The sequence below is a fragment of the Thalia democratica genome, chromosome 1, assembly GCF_965202585.1.
Source record: "Thalia democratica chromosome 1, ktThaDemo2.hap1.1, whole genome shotgun sequence".
Taxonomy (NCBI): domain Eukaryota; kingdom Metazoa; phylum Chordata; class Thaliacea; order Salpida; family Salpidae; genus Thalia; species Thalia democratica.
This window is the reverse complement of record NC_139165.1, coordinates 60,989,357-61,009,100: the sequence shown is the minus strand read 5'-3', so window position 1 is coordinate 61,009,100 and position 19,744 is coordinate 60,989,357. Positions and strand designations below refer to the sequence as shown.

The window sequence follows — 19,744 nt, the reverse complement described above, 5'->3', positions numbered from 1 at the left end:
AAACTAAGAAAGTTTAATAAAATAGTCATACCACAGTGAGTTAATAAGAAAATATTTTTTAATTAAGAAATATTATAACATGCATAGTATTTAAAACATTTTTATTCACTTTTAAACAAAAATGATTGATTAAAACTAGTCGTTTGTATTGAAATAAACTTCTTACTTAACTGCGATTTTAAAGTTTTAGATTAAGTATCCAGATTCGGAACAGGCCGAATAACGATTTATGATCTAGATCAGGACTTGGCCGGATATTAACTTTAAAAAATATCCGGATCTTAGTTTAAAAAATATACCCGGATTCGGATCCGACCGGATTCGAGAATTGTGAATCCGGTAGATCAATAATTTTTACGTACAAAAGTTATAATTTGTTAGAAAGTCCAGTGTGTAAATTGCAATAAAAAGAACATGCATAAATATTATTCTTTTGTTTAATAACGATTACTTTTATGATTGAAAAACTGCAGTCTGACTGTTTAGTTTACACAAGAAGTTACACAAGACACACAAATTCAAAAACACTAAATATATTTCGAGCAGTTCTCATCAGTAGAATACAAAGCTAACAAGTAATAAGATTTTACAAACTTATATAGTAACCGAGTAATCAAGTAATCATAAAGTAATCAAGAGATTAATAAAAGACAAAAGCAATTAGTAAGAGCTAAAATCAAATAACTTCACTTACGTATTTTATTAATGCTTTGCTTTTGTCTTGCCTTTGTATTTTATAAATTTGTGTGTATAATGTAATATGTATTGTACTTTAATACTATATCGTTAAAAAACAAAGTGTGGAACTAATTAAATCGGTAGTCAGAAAACTATTTTCCCCGCGCCGGACACGGTTTGTCAAGGAAAATTTTCCAATCCACTTCTTATTAAAAATTTTAAAAACAGAATGTATACTTAAAGCAGTCTGAGCTCAGCTGAAAATAATCCGAGTCAGCAAATTATTCTAAGACTTATTTTAGTATTTATTTTATTTACTCCCTTATCCCTAACCCACGTTACTCAGACATATTTAAATATAATCAAAATGTATATTTTCTTTTTGCTTACTTAGTATTTTTTCAGCTAAGACTGACCTAGTATACTAGCTTAATAAGAAGCTAAATTAACGTTTTTTGTAACAAATTTTTAAAGAAACTTTATGATGTAATTTAAAACAGTATTTTTTTTTAAATATGATTTAAAAACTTTTTTGTACAGTTATCATAGTTATTTTGGCCTACGATGAGTTTTTTCCACCGAATCTTACATATTACATACTTTTAAACTACAACTGACCCCTGTATATCACATAAATAAATTTGAATTTTAGTTTGAGTTTCCAGAAAATTACACAATACCATATAATTTCAACATTTGTAAAAACTTTCAGTCCAAAGTTCAACAAACCCAAATTATGCTATAGATACTACATACAAATAAATTTTTATTGAGTATGAATAAAAATCTATTTTAAAAAATACAGTCTGGAAATTGAAAAATATCATTTATGTATCAATATAGATTATCTTTCAATAAGTTCAAACTAGTTAACTAAGGATAAAAAGTCGGAGAGTTTAAAAGGTTATGGAAGGACGGAATGAAAAGGCAAAAAACTACTAATTGATTAAAAGTCTTTTTTCTACATTTATTAAGCAATCATCCTCAAATTTTTTCAGTCTCAACTTAGTATTAAACAATCTTATTTGTATGAGGTTTTTTTTTTAATTTAGAGTAATGTTACAATTTTTCTTTTTCTTTTTGTAATTATAAAAATCTTTACATTATAGTTTTTCTTATAGTATATGATACATTTTCTGAAAATTTGAAGTTAATACAGCTTGAAAAATAATGAAGACAGGTTTAAACAATTTTTTTCAATGCAAGAAAACTGCCAGTGAAAAATTTATTCCTCTATACATTTTTACTATGAACTTTTTACACAATAGGCTATATCTAAAAAATAATTAATTTTTTTATATTGTTTAGAAATTGTCTTATAGTAAAGAATTTGAACTTTCATATGAGGGTCAATGATGATATTTGTAAAAAAATATTTTATCATTCCTGTGACCTTAATCAACTTAATTTTTCAATAAGTTAAAAGTTTTATAATAAAGGCAAGTTATAAAATACTTTTATTTATAGTGAATAAATTATGAAATAAGCAAGATATAATTTTTTTTTATTGAGTAAGAAACATTTTTTTTTGATATTTAGAATTATTGAAAGGTGTTTTAATTTAAAATATAAGTAGTATTTGAATTGTTTTTTTTATACAAATTCAGTAGTTAAACACAATCTTCTCAAATGAAATTAATGTGGTTTTATGGTATAGTGATTTTTATTTATTTATACAAATGTACAAGTCAAAAACTATGCTTGCCAAATCAAAGAGTTATAGTTTGTTTAGCCAAGCCAAAAAGGTTCTGAATGTAAAATTAAATCAAAACTATCAGTTTTCTACAACAAAAATGCAGAAACAAGCATCTAAGTCATTTGTAATGAACATGTTTCTCGGAAATGTAGACACTACCCAGGTTCTTCCTTATCCAAGGTAAGTATTAAAATATATAACCTACTAAAAAATAAATACTTTTTTAGTGATAATTTTGGTAGCTTAACAACATTTGAATTTTTTTTACAGATGTGTTTTACAATTGTTTTTGAATAAATTTATACAGAATTATAAATACTATTTAAAAACTGTTTTGAAAGTATTTTAAATATTTTCTAAAAGTCTAAGACTAGATTTTTTTTTGATATAGGCAAGTTTTTTATTTATTTTAATTCAAACTATAATAAGTGATATGTTTTAGTTTTTTTTTTGTTTTAACAACATTTCACAAAGTGCTCAATACTTTCAAACTTTTTCAATAGTTTTATTACTTTGTAAAATGTTGTTGTATACTACAATTAACTTGTTTTTGTTGAAACCTTAATTACCAAATATTATTAGCAGTTAATGTTCTTTAAACATCTGTTTTCTGTTTTTTTATATCAAAGTTAAATTATCAATTAAATTTTCCACCTGTCTGCCTCCTAGAGCCTTAGGCTTTAGAACAGAGGTCGGTATGACAAAAAAGGAACAAATTTAATGTGCTTAAAAAACATATTTTTTACTATTTTATTAAACCAAATAAACGTAAGCAATAGACTATCTTTTAGAGATAACACTAGAATTATTTAATATTTTTAAATAACAAAGTTCTATAAAATTACTTGAACCAACATTTTGCATACTTCTGCCTTATAGGGTCCACCTTGTATTTTACGACTTGATCTTATTTGAAAATTTTTGTCTTACCAGGGACTTTCTTCCAATTAAAAAAACTCAAGTTATGTTTGAGATATATATAATTAAAGTTAACAAGTTCAGTAATTTTTTTTATTGAGTAAGCAAACCATAATGACCAAATAGTACTATTTCACTCAAAATTTATCTACTCCTGCAATTTTGAATCTACTTTCTTTGATTTTTCATAATTAATCCATGACTACTATGAAAAAATTCACCATATTTTTTTGCTGTTGAAAGTTGTTGACAACATTGGTGTGGAAAAAAACATTTTGGTTATTGAGCCTCGCACTATGTATTTTGTAAATATATTTGATAAGTTTTGTTGATAACAATAATAAATCTAACTTAAAGATCAATAAACATGAGTTTTGTTTTATTTTACTTAAATTTAGAATGAATTAATTCTAAATGAAAGAAAAGGTATGCAATATTTTTTAAACCCATTTATAAGTAAAGTTTATAAGTATAAAAAATAAACTATTTAGTATTTTCTAATACTTTTTAAATATGTAAGTTAGTCAGTAACAATAACTAGTTCTCACATTAAAACAGGGTTCGTGCGCGTCAGGCTAAGTCAGGCTAAATCAGTTTTTTTGAAAAAAGTAGAAAAACGTCAGGCTAAATCAGTTTTTTATTTAAAAATTTGAAAGTCTCGGTTTTTCTCAGTTCAAATGCTTGAAAATTTTTGATTAAAAAAAAAGAGAAATCTTTTAAAGATCAAATTGAGATGTGTTGTTATTTCTAAATAAAGATTTAGTTATTAAAGACAAAATTAGTCAGTATTTGTAAAAGTAAATGCTTAAAACCTAATCTCTAAAAAATTTTAAGAATCTTCATTATTTAGTTTTAAGTAGATTATATACATCATAGTTATGAAAATTCATAAAAAAATACAGTTTAAACATTACAGTTTAATTCAACTACTTAGCTGTTTGTTTGAATTTGTTTACATCAGCTATGTTTTTTAGAGCTTAGTTAGTTTAACTGTTTTAATTTCTAATTTAAAGGCTTTATACAGAATATTTTATAGATTAAAACTCTTAGCAGTTTATTCATATATTTTACTGTTTGTTTAAAGTTGTTACAGGTATTCACAACACTAAAACTTAGCTTTAAGATATAAGTACTAAGTTTTGTGGGAGTACAAATTTGAGGTACAATTCATTTTTCTTTACAAGAACAAAATGTTAAAGGTTTTTTAATTCAAGCGTAACCTTTTTAAATTTGATATGAAATCAACAATCACTGTATTTATTTAGAGTTTAGGATTTATAATTATGCTTCAATTTTAAGTATTAGTCAAGTACTATAATAAACATTTATTACTTATTTTAATACTTGTGTAAGCGTTTCATTTTAAATTTTAATAAAACACGACAATGCACATTGTTTTATTTTAAATCTTCTGGTTATAATGTTTTTACGTAGTGCTTAATTAAATTGAACAATTGTATTTAGTAATATATATTAAATTTTTAAATTAGTAATAGATAAGATATAACGCTTATTTTAAAACTTATCACTGAATTTGTTGTGTTAAGGGAATAAGGGGTCAATCACCTTTTTCACAATTTAGTCTTATTTTATTGAGTTGTAACTAAGCTATGAGTTGCTTTTTGCAGATTTTTAAAGCTCATAAAATTTTTGAGATATAGCTGGTTGAAGTCAGAGACTACAATAGTACTATTCAAGACCCCCCCAATACCTAAAATGAATTCTAAAGGGGATTTTCCTAACTTTGAAAAAATGTCAGGCTAAATTGGTCTCAGTCAGGCTAAATGAAAAAAAATTCGCGCACGAACCCTGTTAAAAGTTGACATATATATGTAAGAAAAAAAAATTAACTACATACGTAGAAATCAACTTTTAAATTTGCAACTAAATGCTTTTTAAAAAATAAAAAAAAGAAAAAACTTAGCAACTACTTATGTTAATAATAAATAAGTTAGTTAATAAATCTCACTTAAAAGTAAAATAAAAAAATAAATTTCAACTATGTATGTTCAAAAACTTTTAATTACCTACAAAGTAAACCTAACAACTATTTAAGGAAAAAAATTATAATCATATTAAATAATAAAACTCACATAAAAAATAAATTAATAGATAAAAACTGTGCATGTTTAAAACTTATAACCAATACCAAACCATTTCTGCTCACACTCAGTCAACGTATCCACCATTGATTAGTCTTAGAAAAAAATAGAGATTAAAAACATTATTAACCAAAAAGTAAAATTTTATTTAGTATTATATAAAAAATTAAATTTGACTTGAATCTAATTATTTTTAATGATACATTTTTTAGTCCAGGTTGAAATGCTATAAGATAGTTTTGTTCTTTTAAGCTTTTTGGAATTTCCTCTTATACTTGACATCCAAAATAGGATAAGTATTTAGAACCACAAAGACTATTTACTCTGGGAAAATAGTAATTTGTTTCTGATAATCTTGTTTAAATGATTGTGAATTTGTTTATACTTGTAAAACAGTAATATTCTATTTAACTAACCCTAAAAATAAACTGGTGACTTAGATTATTATTAATGTAATTAAGGCCATAGGGGGGCTCCAACATTTTTTTTTACAAAAATTAACTTTGGCTTTTATATGAAAGCTTTAAGTATAAACTACAAGCCAGTTTTTATAGAATTCAAAAATATTATTTAACTTTTGAGATATTTAATTTTTTGTAAAAACTTTCCAATATAAATGTATGGCCGGCAAATTTTTTGGGGTCAATTTTCTCGGAAATTTGAAAATTCACTAAAAATCTATCTTCTTCATTTTTCAAGCAATCTTCTTCAAATTTTCAGGAAACGTTTCTTATAATAAAAGGAAAAACGTTACTTTAGAATTTAAATAGTTTAATAAAATAAAATTTTTATCACAAAAATTAAAAAAAAAATGTTTTTTTTTTTTTCAAAAAAAAAAAGTTTACAAAATATTTTTTTAATTCCAAAGTAACGTTTTTTTTTATTGTATAAAGATTAGACTGTGAAAGTTTGAAGAAGATTGCTTGAAAAATGTAGGAGGAGATAGATTTTAAATAAAAAAGTCTTTTTCCCCTGTTTTAGTTTTCCCTTCCTATAGGGAACTTATTATGCGGCCTGACTTTGACTGGTCATATCTCAAAAAATAATTCGAATTTTTAAAAATAATAAAGAGCATATTGAAGCTTAGAAAAAAATTCTATAAAATAAGATCAACTTGTAAAAAACATGGTTTACCCCCCCTATGGCCTTAATAGTATTTTTTTAAACTTTACCCCTCCAATCATATGGATTTAAACAAACTTTATGTATTTTGTTAGAACAGGAAAATGATATCTATGCACATAACTTTAATACTATGTTGCTTGATTAGCATAAAAAGCCATAATAAGTGTCTATCTAGATAGTAAATAAAAACTACTTAAAATTTTATAAAAAATAATGTATACTTTTACAAAAAAAAATCCTTTGATGTAAATAGAAACATAAGTTCTATTTTAACATAGAAAAATGTTGTAAGTTTTTATAAATTAAGTACCTTTAAAGTTGTTGTTGTTATATTTTCAAAAGATATATTTTGTTTGATTTTTTTTATTACAAAAATCAATGATAGCTCAATCTCTTTTTCAAAAGTTAAAAACAAGTAGAAGGAAGAAAAACAAAAATTAGAAATGATAGTAAAGACTTCAAAACATTCAAAGTTTAAGATATAGATTTAAGAATGAAATGTTAAAAATTAACAGTTCTAGTGAAATTTTAGATTCAAAAGATATTTTAGAGGTTACAAATTCATTTGCACTGCAAAATTTTGATTTTAGAAACTATGAGTACAACTGTTCAAGTAATTAGTACTGTAAACTAAATTAAATATACTGCAGTAAAATCTACTTGTGTTAGAGAGTTTTAACTTCTTTTTATTTTTAATTAAATATTTAATCTAAAATTCCTTATTTTTTTGATAAATCTGTACAGATCCCTTGATGAGGAGCAAACTGAGATGGTTGAAGCCTTAGTAGACCCATTCTCTAAGTTTATGACGGAAGTAAACAACCCAGCCAAAAATGATCAAGATGCAGAAATAGAACCAAATACTTTGCAAGGTTTAAAAGAAATGGGTGCCTTTGGTCTGCAAGTCCCAGTTGAGTTAGATGGTTTAGGATTGACAAATACACAATATGCAAGGCTTGTTGAAATTGTAGGCAGCAGTGACCTTGGGGTTGGCATTGCTTTAGGAGCTCATCAATCTATTGGTTTTAAGGGAATATTACTCCGTGGTAACCCAGAACAGAAAGCAAAGTACTTACCAACATTAGCAACTGGTGAAAAGTTTGCAGCATTTTGTCTCACAGAGCCGGCAAGTGGTTCAGATGCTGCATCAATTCAAACAAGAGCTGTAAAAACAGAAGATGGTAAAGCGTACATTCTGAATGGTGGAAAAATATGGATCAGTAATGGAGGAATCGCTGACATATTTACTGTTTTTGCTAAAACCCAGGTTAAAAATGAAGATGGAACACTAACTGACAAGGTATCTGCTTTTATTGTTGAAAGAGATTTTGGAGGAATCACTAGTGGACCACCTGAGCAAAAAATGGGAATCAAGTGTTCAAATACTGCTGAAGTTCACTTTGAAGATGTAAGAGTTCCAGTAGAAAATATGCTAGGCAAAGAAGGTGATGGCTTTAAAATTGCTATGCACATTCTAAATAATGGAAGATTTGGAATGGCTGGTGCACTATCAGGTATGTGTTATAATGATATTATAATTAAATTACTTTGTGAGTCTAACACTATATGAGTTAATTATAAGAAAGCAATTACAATTATTGCTATTTCACCCTTTAAGTCTCTATATTTATGCTAGATTAAGAACTAAAAGTTTATATAATTAATTAAATAGCTTTCAAATTAATATTAAATCATCAATAAGTTGTATTAATTGAACAAAACCAAAAAAAAACTCTTGCTATATCAGTTTTTGACTGCTTTCATAGAATTAGTTACTTTTTTTAAATAAACAATTTGTTTGGTGTTTTTGTATGTGTAAGATAGTTATTTTATTCCAATTTTCTATTTTTTAATTGGAAACACTTTGTTGTTCGGAAAGCTAAATTTGAAATTGTTGCTATAACAATAGTCTTCAGTCAAGTAAAGGAGTATTGTAAGCTTGGACATTGTTAGAGTGAGGAGTCTGAGTTCTGAGGAAAGAATTGGAGTGAAGTTTATTGTCTTCCAGCAGAATCACCTTTTCCTGAGTGCTAGTGACTAATTTTATTGACTTTTTTATAAGCAAGATACTTAAATTGTTTTTAGACAAATTTAAGTATTTTCTTGAATTTTGTTAACATTGTATAAAATTTTATAACAGTTTATAAAATTTTATTGATTTTTTTTCATACCTGAGTTTTTATTGTAATTTTTGTCTAATTTTAACTACTTTGTTCATTTTAAGTTTTTTATATTTTGTTACAAATTGGTTTACTATTAAGTTTTTAGCATATAAATTTATCCCAACTATTTTGTGTTTTATATTATTAAATAATTTTTATTAAAGTAAAATTAAACTATGTCACGGGTCAGTCCAAGCCCAGAGTGTCTTCCAGACACTAGGATTCAAACTCGGGCTAAGAGTGCTCGCATTCAGAGCCAAAGACCTCTTAGCCATGAGTCCACCATTGACCCTCCTACCCTCCTAAACAAACCCTTGGAAGTTGGCATGCCAACCTCCTCTGGTTTCATTGGCGTCCTCGAGAACAAGAATAACGACCTTTCGGTCAGTCATACACATCAACCTAACATAAGTTTAAGTGGGTCTTACCATACCAGTCAAATTGATCCATGTTTTTCACCAAATTCAGATTTGGCCATCACAACTCAGAACAATTTGTTATTTACTAAAAATGATATTAACAATGTACAAACAATAGTAGGGGAAAGTAAGTCACATCTGACACTAAAAGACAACCTACCAAACCCTAACACAAGTTGTAAAGACCCTCAACATTTTCACACAGATCATACCATGGCTAGCTTTATGCATGATACCCATAATGATTATATACCATATACCATTAATAGTAATACTAAAATAAATCACAATCAAAATTACAGTCAAAAAGCCATAGTGGGCCAGTTTCAGCCTGACATCAAGGTTAATTCAAGCATACATAATATAGGTGGGTATCACAACACAACTAATTCTACCCACTTAGGTACTAAGGTCTGTTTACCCTACCAAGTGTCCAGTGAGGTACGAGACATTAGTCAAGCCATAAACTCAGACAACTTAGCATCTGCAACAACTGAGCAAGAATTACAGATGGTTGAGTTAGAAATTGAGCGTCAAGCTAAACGTCTCAAAGAGTTAAAGTTACAAAAAAGAAAACAAACTTTGTTGTCAATAAACAAAGAAGCACATGACCTTGAGCTTGACATGCAAGCCAGTTGCAGAGATCCTCTACAGCAGACCTGTCCTAGTAGAACTAAAATAATCAATGGGTTAGTGAATGCCAGGGGTGAATATAATCATATTGATAATAACTCAATGAGGACAACTTCCAAGCCTGACTCAAATTTCAATAACATTGTTGACTTTAACTTGCCAGGGGGTGGTTATAGGGGATTCAATTTAAGCAATAGGATCTCTGAACTTAAATCTATTATTAAGATAGATATTACCGCTAACCCTAGAGATGAAATAAGCTATTTTGAAGATATGTGCCGAAGTCTTGAAATTTTTGACTCTCAATTGCGCTACCAAATTTTGACTTCAGTCTGGCCACATAAAGATATAAGAAATTTCTACACTACTGTCGAGTATGGGAGACGTTGTTACAAGAGTCTTATTGATTACTTGTCAAATAGGGATGGTCAGCTTGGTAGAGTTCTTCTGCCTAGACCTGATTTCAACAATCTAAACGGCCAAGCTTTGGAACTAGAAGTCACGAAGTGGGAGGCAGGAATGAAAGACTCTAACACTTTAAGAAAGTTTTTATACATTCACCTAGCTCCTGAACACTTAAAAGGTAAAATGAGAGAAGTTTTAAGCTTAGATATAGAAAATTTTAAGCGTCGTTGCAGGGATATTTGTGATGCCAATCACCAACGTAGTATAGAGGCTTCAAGGAATATTAATTACAATGTTAATAGACCAAGTCAAAGGAAGAGTAAATCTAACTATCACATGAATAGCTATAGACATATAGACCGAAACTCTGGCTACCAAAATAATGCAAACAACAATTTTGGCCATCAAGATTGTAATTTTATTCCTGATACTAGAGTCATTGGCCACCCTAGAGATAATTTCCAGGGTCGGACACACCAAAACAATACCCCTGTTGTCAATGGGTATCAAGGCAGACAAAATAATAGCAATCACAACAATACAGGCAACAACGGGACTTCAAGTACTCTCTGTCACAGACATAGAAAGTTTGGGAATAACGCCTATGAATGCGCTGCCCCGGGGACGTGTGAAATGGCAGGTATCAGAACTCAACGTCCAACAAAAAAACGACTTCCCGTCTTCGTCGCAGTGAGAGGATCAGATGGCGGGATTAAAAGTCCTCTTACAGAGACTGTTAAACAGTCTCCCGAACGTCCATTGCGCTGGACTTTCAAATTGGTCAAAAACTCTTTTGTTGACCCTAATAATTTGCCACAAAATCTTCAGTTTGTTTCAGATTTGAATACAAATGTGTTATTTTTAATCGATTCTGGAAGTGAGATATCACTTTTACCAAAATCTTTAACTAATGGTATTAACAAATATTTTCTCCCTAATAGCAAAAGTATCCAAGGAATAGGCGACTCAGTAATTCACCCAGTTGGGAGTGCAGATATAGAAGTTAATGTTAGTGAACTAGGTAATTTCACACATACCTTTTGGATAACTCCAGAGTCAAGGGGTTATGGTATCATTGGACTTGATTTTCTAAAAGCGAATGAATTAGAAATACTGCCAGCCAAGTCACAATTACGCTCAGCAATTTCAGGCCGGAAGACAAAACTCCTTGTGGCTTCAGACTTTCCCAGCCCTGTAGTTGCATCAATCAACAGTGTCGAACTGATAAACTCAGGCAAAAATTCTTTAGAAGAAAGATGTAAGGCCTTACTTGCTAAATTTCCAGAAATTACTAAGAAACCTGACTATACTGTACCACCAAAGCACAATCATTCCCTAGAGATAATAGTCGATAATTATTGTCCTAAAATGACCAAGGCCAGGAGATGCGGTGGTACAAGAGAAGTAATTAAAGATCATTTCTTTGATCTATTAGAGAGAGGTGCTGTAGTCCGGGGTAGTGGGGATACATGTGCTTCTCCAGTTACTTGTGTACCCAAGAAAGATAAGACTTATCGTGTCTGCATTGACTACACTATTCTAAATTCACATACACGTCCTTTATCTTATCCGCTACCTCGTATAGACGAACTGTCTGAAATCATTCCAGGAGGTACATGTGTTTTCTCTACCCTGGATCTAAAAGAAGCTTATTACAGCTTGCCAATAGAAATAAGTTCTCAAAAGTATGCTGCAATAATCACGCATAAAGGAGTTTTCATTCCAAAACGTTGCACGTTTGGCTTGAAAAATGCCCCTACCAGATTTCAGCAGATGATGGAAAGTATTTTTATTTCTTGTCAAACTTTTACATTTATTTATCTGGATTACATATTGATTTTTTCCAAAACTGAGGAAGATCATATCTCTCATTTGAAGACAGTTTTTAAGATATTGTCTGACAATGGATTATATCTAAATACAAACAAAAGCAATCTTGCTAAAACAAAACTAGATTTTTTGGTCATTCTGTTAGCATTGAAGGACTTAATGTCTTAGACTCAAAGGTTGAGGCTATTCGGGAATACCCTATTCCCACCACACGAAGAGACCTAAAACGTTTTTTAGGTCTTGCGAATTACTATCATCGTTTTGTTCCAAAGATTGCTGAAATAACTGCACCTCTCAATGAGTTATCTGGAGGTCCAAAATCTACTAATCGTGCTAAAATTAACCTTAATGATAGGCATATTCAAGCCTTTAAAAACACAAAGGCTATTTTAGCACATACGACTACCTTGTCTTATGAAGATCATAACAAACCACTAATGCTATTTTCAGATGCATCTGATACCCATGTTGGCGCAGTCCTCGAGCAGGAAGGCAAGAATGGGGAGATGCGTCCTTTGGCATTTTTTTCAAAGAAATTGCCACCACTTAAGACTGTTAGGTCAACTTTTTATAAGGAACTTCGTGCCCTTTATTTAAGCTTGAAACACTTTCAATATAGAATTCTTGGCAGGAGGTTGTTGATAAGGACAGATAACAAGGCATTGGTTGGGGCCATTAACAATAATCTAAAAGATCAGTCACCTATGGAACAACGGTACATCATGCTGATAAAAGAGTTTGATCCAGAAGTAGCACACATAGCCGGATCCAACAACACAGTTGCAGATGCTCTAAGCAGGCCGCCTCAGATTACAGCCATGCATGTTAGAGCACACCAAGAGGATCCGGATTACTTGTGTAGTTCGGAGTCTGATACTAGTGACAGTGAGCTGGACATAGATGATTTTGATAACAGTGAGCAATTAATAACTCCAGAAGTTTATGATTTGGATATTTCAAGCTCAGATGTAGAATCTGTTAGCCCTAAAACTTTGGATAGGGAGGCAATTGCAATTTTCCAAAGGAGGGAGCCAGGCCTTATTGACCAAGCACGCCTCTTAAAGAAAGAAGTCCAGTTCACAACAAACGAAAACATGGCTTTCTTTATAGAAGATGGAATTAAACGTGTCATATTGCCTGAGTCGTTGCGTCTGACTGCGTACAACGCAGCCCATAACAGGCTTCACTTGGGTATTGAGAAGTCCATAGAAGCCATAGCAAGAACTTTCTGGTGGCCTAAATTAAGGAATGACATCAGTCACTAGGTTAATAACTGCGCCACGTGTCAGCAGACAAAAGTTTCTAGACATAACAGGCCAAACATAGGTTTTTTTCCCAATAACACGCAACGTTTCCAATTTTTACATTTAGACCTTATAGGCCCATTGGATAAGTCAGTTGACTATCAATATGTTCTAATGATAAAAGATAGAGCAACTGGGTTATTGGTAACAGCTCCCATACCAGATAAAACAGCAATAACTGTTAGGGATGCCTTTATACAAAACTGGGTAGGGCATTATGGAGTACCTCAGGTTGTTCTTTCAGATAACGGTAAAGAATTTAAAAATTTTTTATTGCAAGAGGCGTGTAAACAATTGGGAATTGAGCAAAGGTTTACCTCTTCAAGAACGCCTCAGACAAATGGTTATGTTGAAAGACAGAATAGAACAATCAATGTGGCTTTTCGTTCACTTGAAGAAAAAACAAATTGGGCTCTTCACCTCCCATTAATTACTTGCACCATTAACAACTCACTTATTGAAGGTTCCCCTTACACCCCGGCCCAGTATGCATTTGGATGCTCTTTAAATTTAAGTGGCCGACTTCTTTTTGATGAAGTTGATGAAATTCATCAAATCACCAGACCATCTCCTATTGAATGTGCGGTCTTTGTAAATTCCATGGCAGATATCAGCCGCAAGTTCAGAAAAACTAAAAATGATGCACCTTTCTATCAGCCAGGCCTTTTTAATTGTAGATATGTTTGGTTGAAAAAGAATAGCAGAAAGAAATTAGATAAGTTGTATGAAGGACCATACAAAGTGGTAAGAAATAAATCAACAGAACATTCTTTGTACATAATAAAAAATTCTCAAGTTGTGAAAGTATCAATTGGAAATACTAAAGCTTATGTTGGTCCGTTAAATCTTACTGATGAATTGGAAGGTATTAATAGTTATAATATAAGACCACATGGGCCAGTTAATTATGCAGAGACCCATAGTTCAGAGGAGTAGGACATGGTCAATGGTATGGTGGATTATTTTGGGTTTGGACTGTAACAATTATTTTTTTTTATTTTATATCCAAAATTATTAATATTTCTTGTTGAGCTATTTTATCCGTATAATTATTTTAAAAAATTTTAAACAAGTTATACGTAATTTGGGATAAAAAATTTCTGTGTTTTAAATGTGCTTTGTTTTTGAGTTGATTTGTTTATCTAAATATAAACTAACTTATAACAAGATAATAAGATTTTTTTACTTTTATTTTATTTATTCTTACTTTTTTGTATCTAAGTTGAACTATTAAATACAATTATTGCTTGTTAAATTTATGACAATTTTTGAAACAAAATCTTAAATTTTGGCTTTAAGATTATTTTATTAACACACAAAAAAAAAACATATCAAAAATAGAGATTTATTCTAACATTTTATTTTATAAAAAAACTAATTTTTTGTTTGCTTTTATTGTGTTGGGAAGTTTAAATAAATAATGAAATCTTGCTTGTGTAACTTACAGTAACCAAGCAAATTTAACAACAACTGTAAACATTGAAAAAATTCCCTAAAACACAACAAAAAAAATGAAAACTTTATTAATTGCTGTTCTATGGAATTTATTGATTTATGTTCAGAAGTTTGACATTTTACATGACCGTAATGTTATGTGTAACTGTATTTGATTTTATGGGTTTTGTCGCCATGATTGTTATTTTGGTTTATTTATTTTGTCGATAATCTTAGTATGACGTTATTTATACATATTTTGTTTTTTGTTACCTATGTATTCTTTTCTTTCCTTAAAGAGAGTGAGGAAGGAAAGCGGGATGTTACTGCACATCTTTACTAGCGTGTTTTTATATGTTTTACTGTTTTGAGAACAATACTTCATTAGATAGGTGCATGTTAAAAAAAAAAAAAAAAAATAAAATAAAAAAAAAAAGAGAGGAAAAGTAATGTAACGATACGTTATTTTATTCCAATTTTCTATTTTTTAATTGGAAACACTTTGTTGTTCGGAAAGCTAAATTTGAAATTGTTGCTATAACAATAGTCTTCAGTCAAGTAAAGGAGTATTGTAAGCTTGGACATTGTTAGAGTGAGGAGTCTGAGTTCTGAGGAAAGAATTGGAGTGAAGTTTATTGTCTTCCAGCAGAATCACCTTTTCCTGAGTGCTAGTGACTAATTTTATTGACTTTTTTATAAGCAAGATACTTAAATTGTTTTTAGACAAATTTAAGTATTTTCTTGAATTTTGTTAACATTGTATAAAATTTTATAACAGTTTATAAAATTTTATTGATTTTTTTTCATACCTGAGTTTTTATTGTAATTTTTGTCTAATTTTAACTACTTTGTTCATTTTAAGTTTTTTATATTTTGTTACAAATTGGTTTACTATTAAGTTTTTAGCATATAAATTTATCCCAACTATTTTGAGTTTTATATTATTAAAAAATTTTTATTAAAGTAAAATTAAACTATGTCACGGGTCAGTCCAAGCCCAGAGTGTCTTCCAGACACTAGGATTCAAACTCGGGCTAAGAGTGCTCGCATTCAGAGCCAAAGACCTCTTAGCCATGAGTCCACCATTGACCCTCCTACCCTCCTAAACAAACCCTTGGAAGTTGGCATGCCAACCTCCTCTGGTTTCATATGAACTTTCATCAGTAATTCTTAGAATAAGTCTAGTTTATAAGAAAGTGTTGATGTACCTTTTGATAAGCTAAAGTTGTTTTGATTTTCTTGAAGGTATATAAAGTTAATTTTAGTACTTAATACTTAAATCAAGTTAAAATCTTTACCCTGTATGGGTAAAACTGCGCTTATTTTTTTTACAGGTAAAGCTTCACTTTATAATGAACATTTTTTATAAATGCAATCATACCACTTAAGTTATTTTAAGAGCCTAATTAAATATTTTTTTTTTACTCTTAGCCCTAGTTACAGGGTTGCCAAAAAACCTAGAATCCTGGTAAAACCTTAAATTTGGAAAATTAAAAAAAAACTTAGACTTTTAAATTATTTTAACCTGTAAAGTAACAAAATTTTGATTATATACAAAAAATCTATCATAAAGAAGACAAAAATTGTTTCATTAAATTTTGATGTGTATAAAAACACATTTAAAGTTGCTTAACAATATCTTTTTAATAATATTATACTATTTAAAACAGTTTGTTTTAACTATGTTAAATTTATACTGAAAATGGACCAAAAAACTTGTTTTGAAAAAACCTGAAAGAAATGTACATAAATTTTTGGCAACTCTGTACCTTAGTTAAAAAATTACTAATGTTTAAAAATTTGTAAGTAACACCCTTAACCTTAACTAAGCTTACTCAAAGCTAAAAAGTCTTTATGAAAGATTTGATGTTGGATTTTAATGAGATAAAGTTAAAGATTTTTACACTTTTAAATCAATTTATCTCAAGCGTTCTCAGTTTAAGGCCATAGGGGGGGGGTAGAAGCCATTTTTTGACCAAAAATAACATATAGACTTATATTATAGTAAATTTCATAATCTTTCAGATGCTTTTTTTAGATTTTAAAAATATCAAGTAACTTTTTTTTTATGACCGGTTATATAAAAATATTTATATGAAAAAATAAAGTTTACCAAAACTTTAAAGTCGTTTTTCTCAAGTTTTTAAAAACGGGCTTTAAAATCTATCTTCTCCTTCATTTTTCAAGCAATCTTCTTCAAATTTTCAGGAAATGTTCCTTACATTATGAGAAAAAAACGTTATTTGTGAATTTTAATAATTTAAAAAAATAAAAATTTTATGACAAAAATTAAAAAAAAAAGTGATTTTTTATCAAAAAAAAATTTTTTTTTTCAAAAAAAAGGTATTTTTACTTGAAATTTTTAAAAGTTACAAATAACGTTTTTTTGTTATTGTATAAAGAATAGACTGTGAAAGTTTGAAGAAGATTGCTTAAAAAATGAAGGAGGAGATAGATTTTGAATGCATTAGTCTTTTTTTGCCGTTTTAGTTTTTCCTTCCCCATAAGGAACCTGTTATGCGGCCCGACTTTGGCCGGTCATATCTCAAAAACTAATTCGAATTTTTAAAAACGGTAAAAAGCAACTTGAAGCTTAGTAAAAACTCTATAAAATAAGATCAACTTGTAAAAAACATGGCCTACCCCCCCCCCCCCCCCCCCTATGGCCTTAATATTAACATAGTAATAACCGATGTTATTGTAGATATTTTTTAGTTATTATTAACCTTTTTTTTTATTAAAAAAAAGATTCTTTTTATTTTTTGTCATGAAATACTTCTTTTTTCGTTTATACAATGGAAATCTATCTTAAAATGCAAGAAAAATTTCTAAAACTTTTAGTTTAATTGCTGAAGAAGTAAAGTTGAAGATTAACTCCTAGTGAATTTTTCAAAAATACAAGAAAATTGTCAATAAAAGACTTATTTCTCCATACGTTTGTATAAAAAACGTTTTACTTAACTGACTTTTCTGAAAGGTTAATTAAAATTTTTAAGTTCTAAATTTTTTTAAAATAAACGTTGAACTTTCAAATAACAGCTAATGTTTGATTTCTGAACAAAAATCTTGGAAACCCCTATGGCCTTGACCATAAATCTAAACAGATAAATAGTTACAAGCACGATAACTAGTTTGTAAGAAAACATTTTTTGTAAAATTAGGTAGTATGAGATTTAAAAACAAAGTTATCTGTATTTTATTAGTTCACAAATATGCAAAAACTTTTGGTGGTCTTTAATTTGTATATTGCTTTTAATTTCTTTTCTATTTAATTTTATTTAACTGAAAATTATTTCCATTATCTTTTTTTTGTAGTTTAAAAGTAAGTTTTATATTATAAGACAAGTAAATTCAGTAATTTCTTGACTATAGGTACAATGAAAAGCTTGATAGTTCAAGCTACGGATCATGCAACAAACCGAACCCAATTTGGTAAGAAACTTTATGAGTTTAATGGAATCAAGGAAAAACTTGCAAGGATGTCTATCCTTCATTATGTCACTGAGTCCATGGCGTACATTGTATGTGGAAGTATGGACGCTGGATATGATGACTTCCAATTAGAAGCAGCCATAAGCAAAATTTTTGCCTCAGGTTTTTTAAGAGTAAAAAGTTTTTAAAACAGTAAAAATAATTGCATAATTTCCAGCTGTAAAATCCATTTATATCATTTAAACTAAACTAACCTTTCAACATAAAAAGATTTGAATTTTGAGAGTTCTATAGATTCTTAGTTGTATGTTTATAGTATAAGTTTGTTACGGTTTTTTATAGTTTTGGTATTTAATTCTTTAACTTTATTTTAAAAAAATATTAATACTCTTTAATTACAATAATAGCAACAATTTTCACAGTACTTAAACGTTTCTTTGTGTTTACCAATTAACGCAGCTCCCCTAAGTTCTGAAAAAGTTAGTACTGCAAAAAGAATAGAAGATAAAAAGATGAATACGTGTATTTACAATACATAAGCCATAATTATTATAGATTTAACTTCTATGATTAGTTTGGGAACGGGTCTAAATTGCTTAAAGACAAAATTGCACGATGTTACTAAATTGCACAAGGGGACTAAATTGCACGAGAACAAAATTTCACAAAGCTAAATTTGTACGAGGGAACAAAATTGCACGAAGACAATTTTGCACAAGGGTAAGTTTTGAACGAGTTACATTTTTGCACGAGAATAAAGAATATATAAAAAATAGCTAATAAAAATTACTATTAAACAAATATATATAAAAAAGTTACTGACCGAGGGTAAGGGTTAGGGTTAACAGTGATAGTAAAAAACAATAATTTACCGACCGAGGGTAAGGGTTAGGGGTAACAGTGATAGAAAAAAAAATTGACCCGTGCAAAAGTATCTTCGTGCAATTTTATCCCCTTGTGCAAAAGTGTATGTGCAAAAGTATCTTCTTGCAATTTTGTCCCCTTGTGCAATTTTGTACGCTCGTACAAATTTGACAGCTACCCGATTAGTTTATTTTCTATTCATTTTGCGGTTACTTATTTTATAACTTCTTAAATTAACTCTCTTGTACTTCTTTTAAATTGTATTAAGTGAACAAGTTCTTAAGAAATTCATCAGCAAACTAAAAATTTAAACAAGATGTCAAAAATTATGTTGGAAGTTTAGTATAGTTTAAAAGTTTTTAATCATATTTAGAGTTTTCTTTGTTAAAGGTTTATAAAAATGTTTATGAAAAATTTCAGAAGTTTTTTTCAATATAACTTCAGATAAAAGGATTTACATTACATTTACTTAGACCAGTAGTCTTCAAACTTTTCATAAACTGTGCACACTGAGCTATAACAAATATAAATTTATATACTTAAATTTATATACTAAGACAATCAAAACAAAAAAACATTGTTATTTTTTCTGTTTTGAGTGTCTTAGTATATAAATTTAAGTCAAGAACTGATAATTTATGATATAATTAGCTTTTTCTGTTATACATAGACATACAAACTTCTTTTAAATATATATTTGTGTAACTTACCAAAATTTTCTGTTCACATCAAAATAGTTTAT

General features: G+C 29.0%; 1 protein-coding gene across 1 annotated transcript in view; it reads left to right on the top strand.

Moving 5' to 3' along the window:
- The first annotated feature begins 2,339 nt into the window (after positions 1-2,339).
- Positions 2,340-19,744, top strand: part of LOC145848359 (very long-chain specific acyl-CoA dehydrogenase, mitochondrial-like) — a 30,006-nt gene continuing 12,601 nt past the window's right edge. Inside the window, exons 1-3 of the mRNA XM_082953872.1 lie at positions 2,340-2,554; positions 7,264-8,033; positions 18,079-18,300. Of these exons, the coding sequence (XP_082809998.1) occupies positions 2,358-2,554; positions 7,264-8,033; positions 18,079-18,300 (1,189 nt within the window). The 5' untranslated portion in view covers positions 2,340-2,357. The remainder of the gene's footprint in view (positions 2,555-7,263; positions 8,034-18,078; positions 18,301-19,744) is intronic.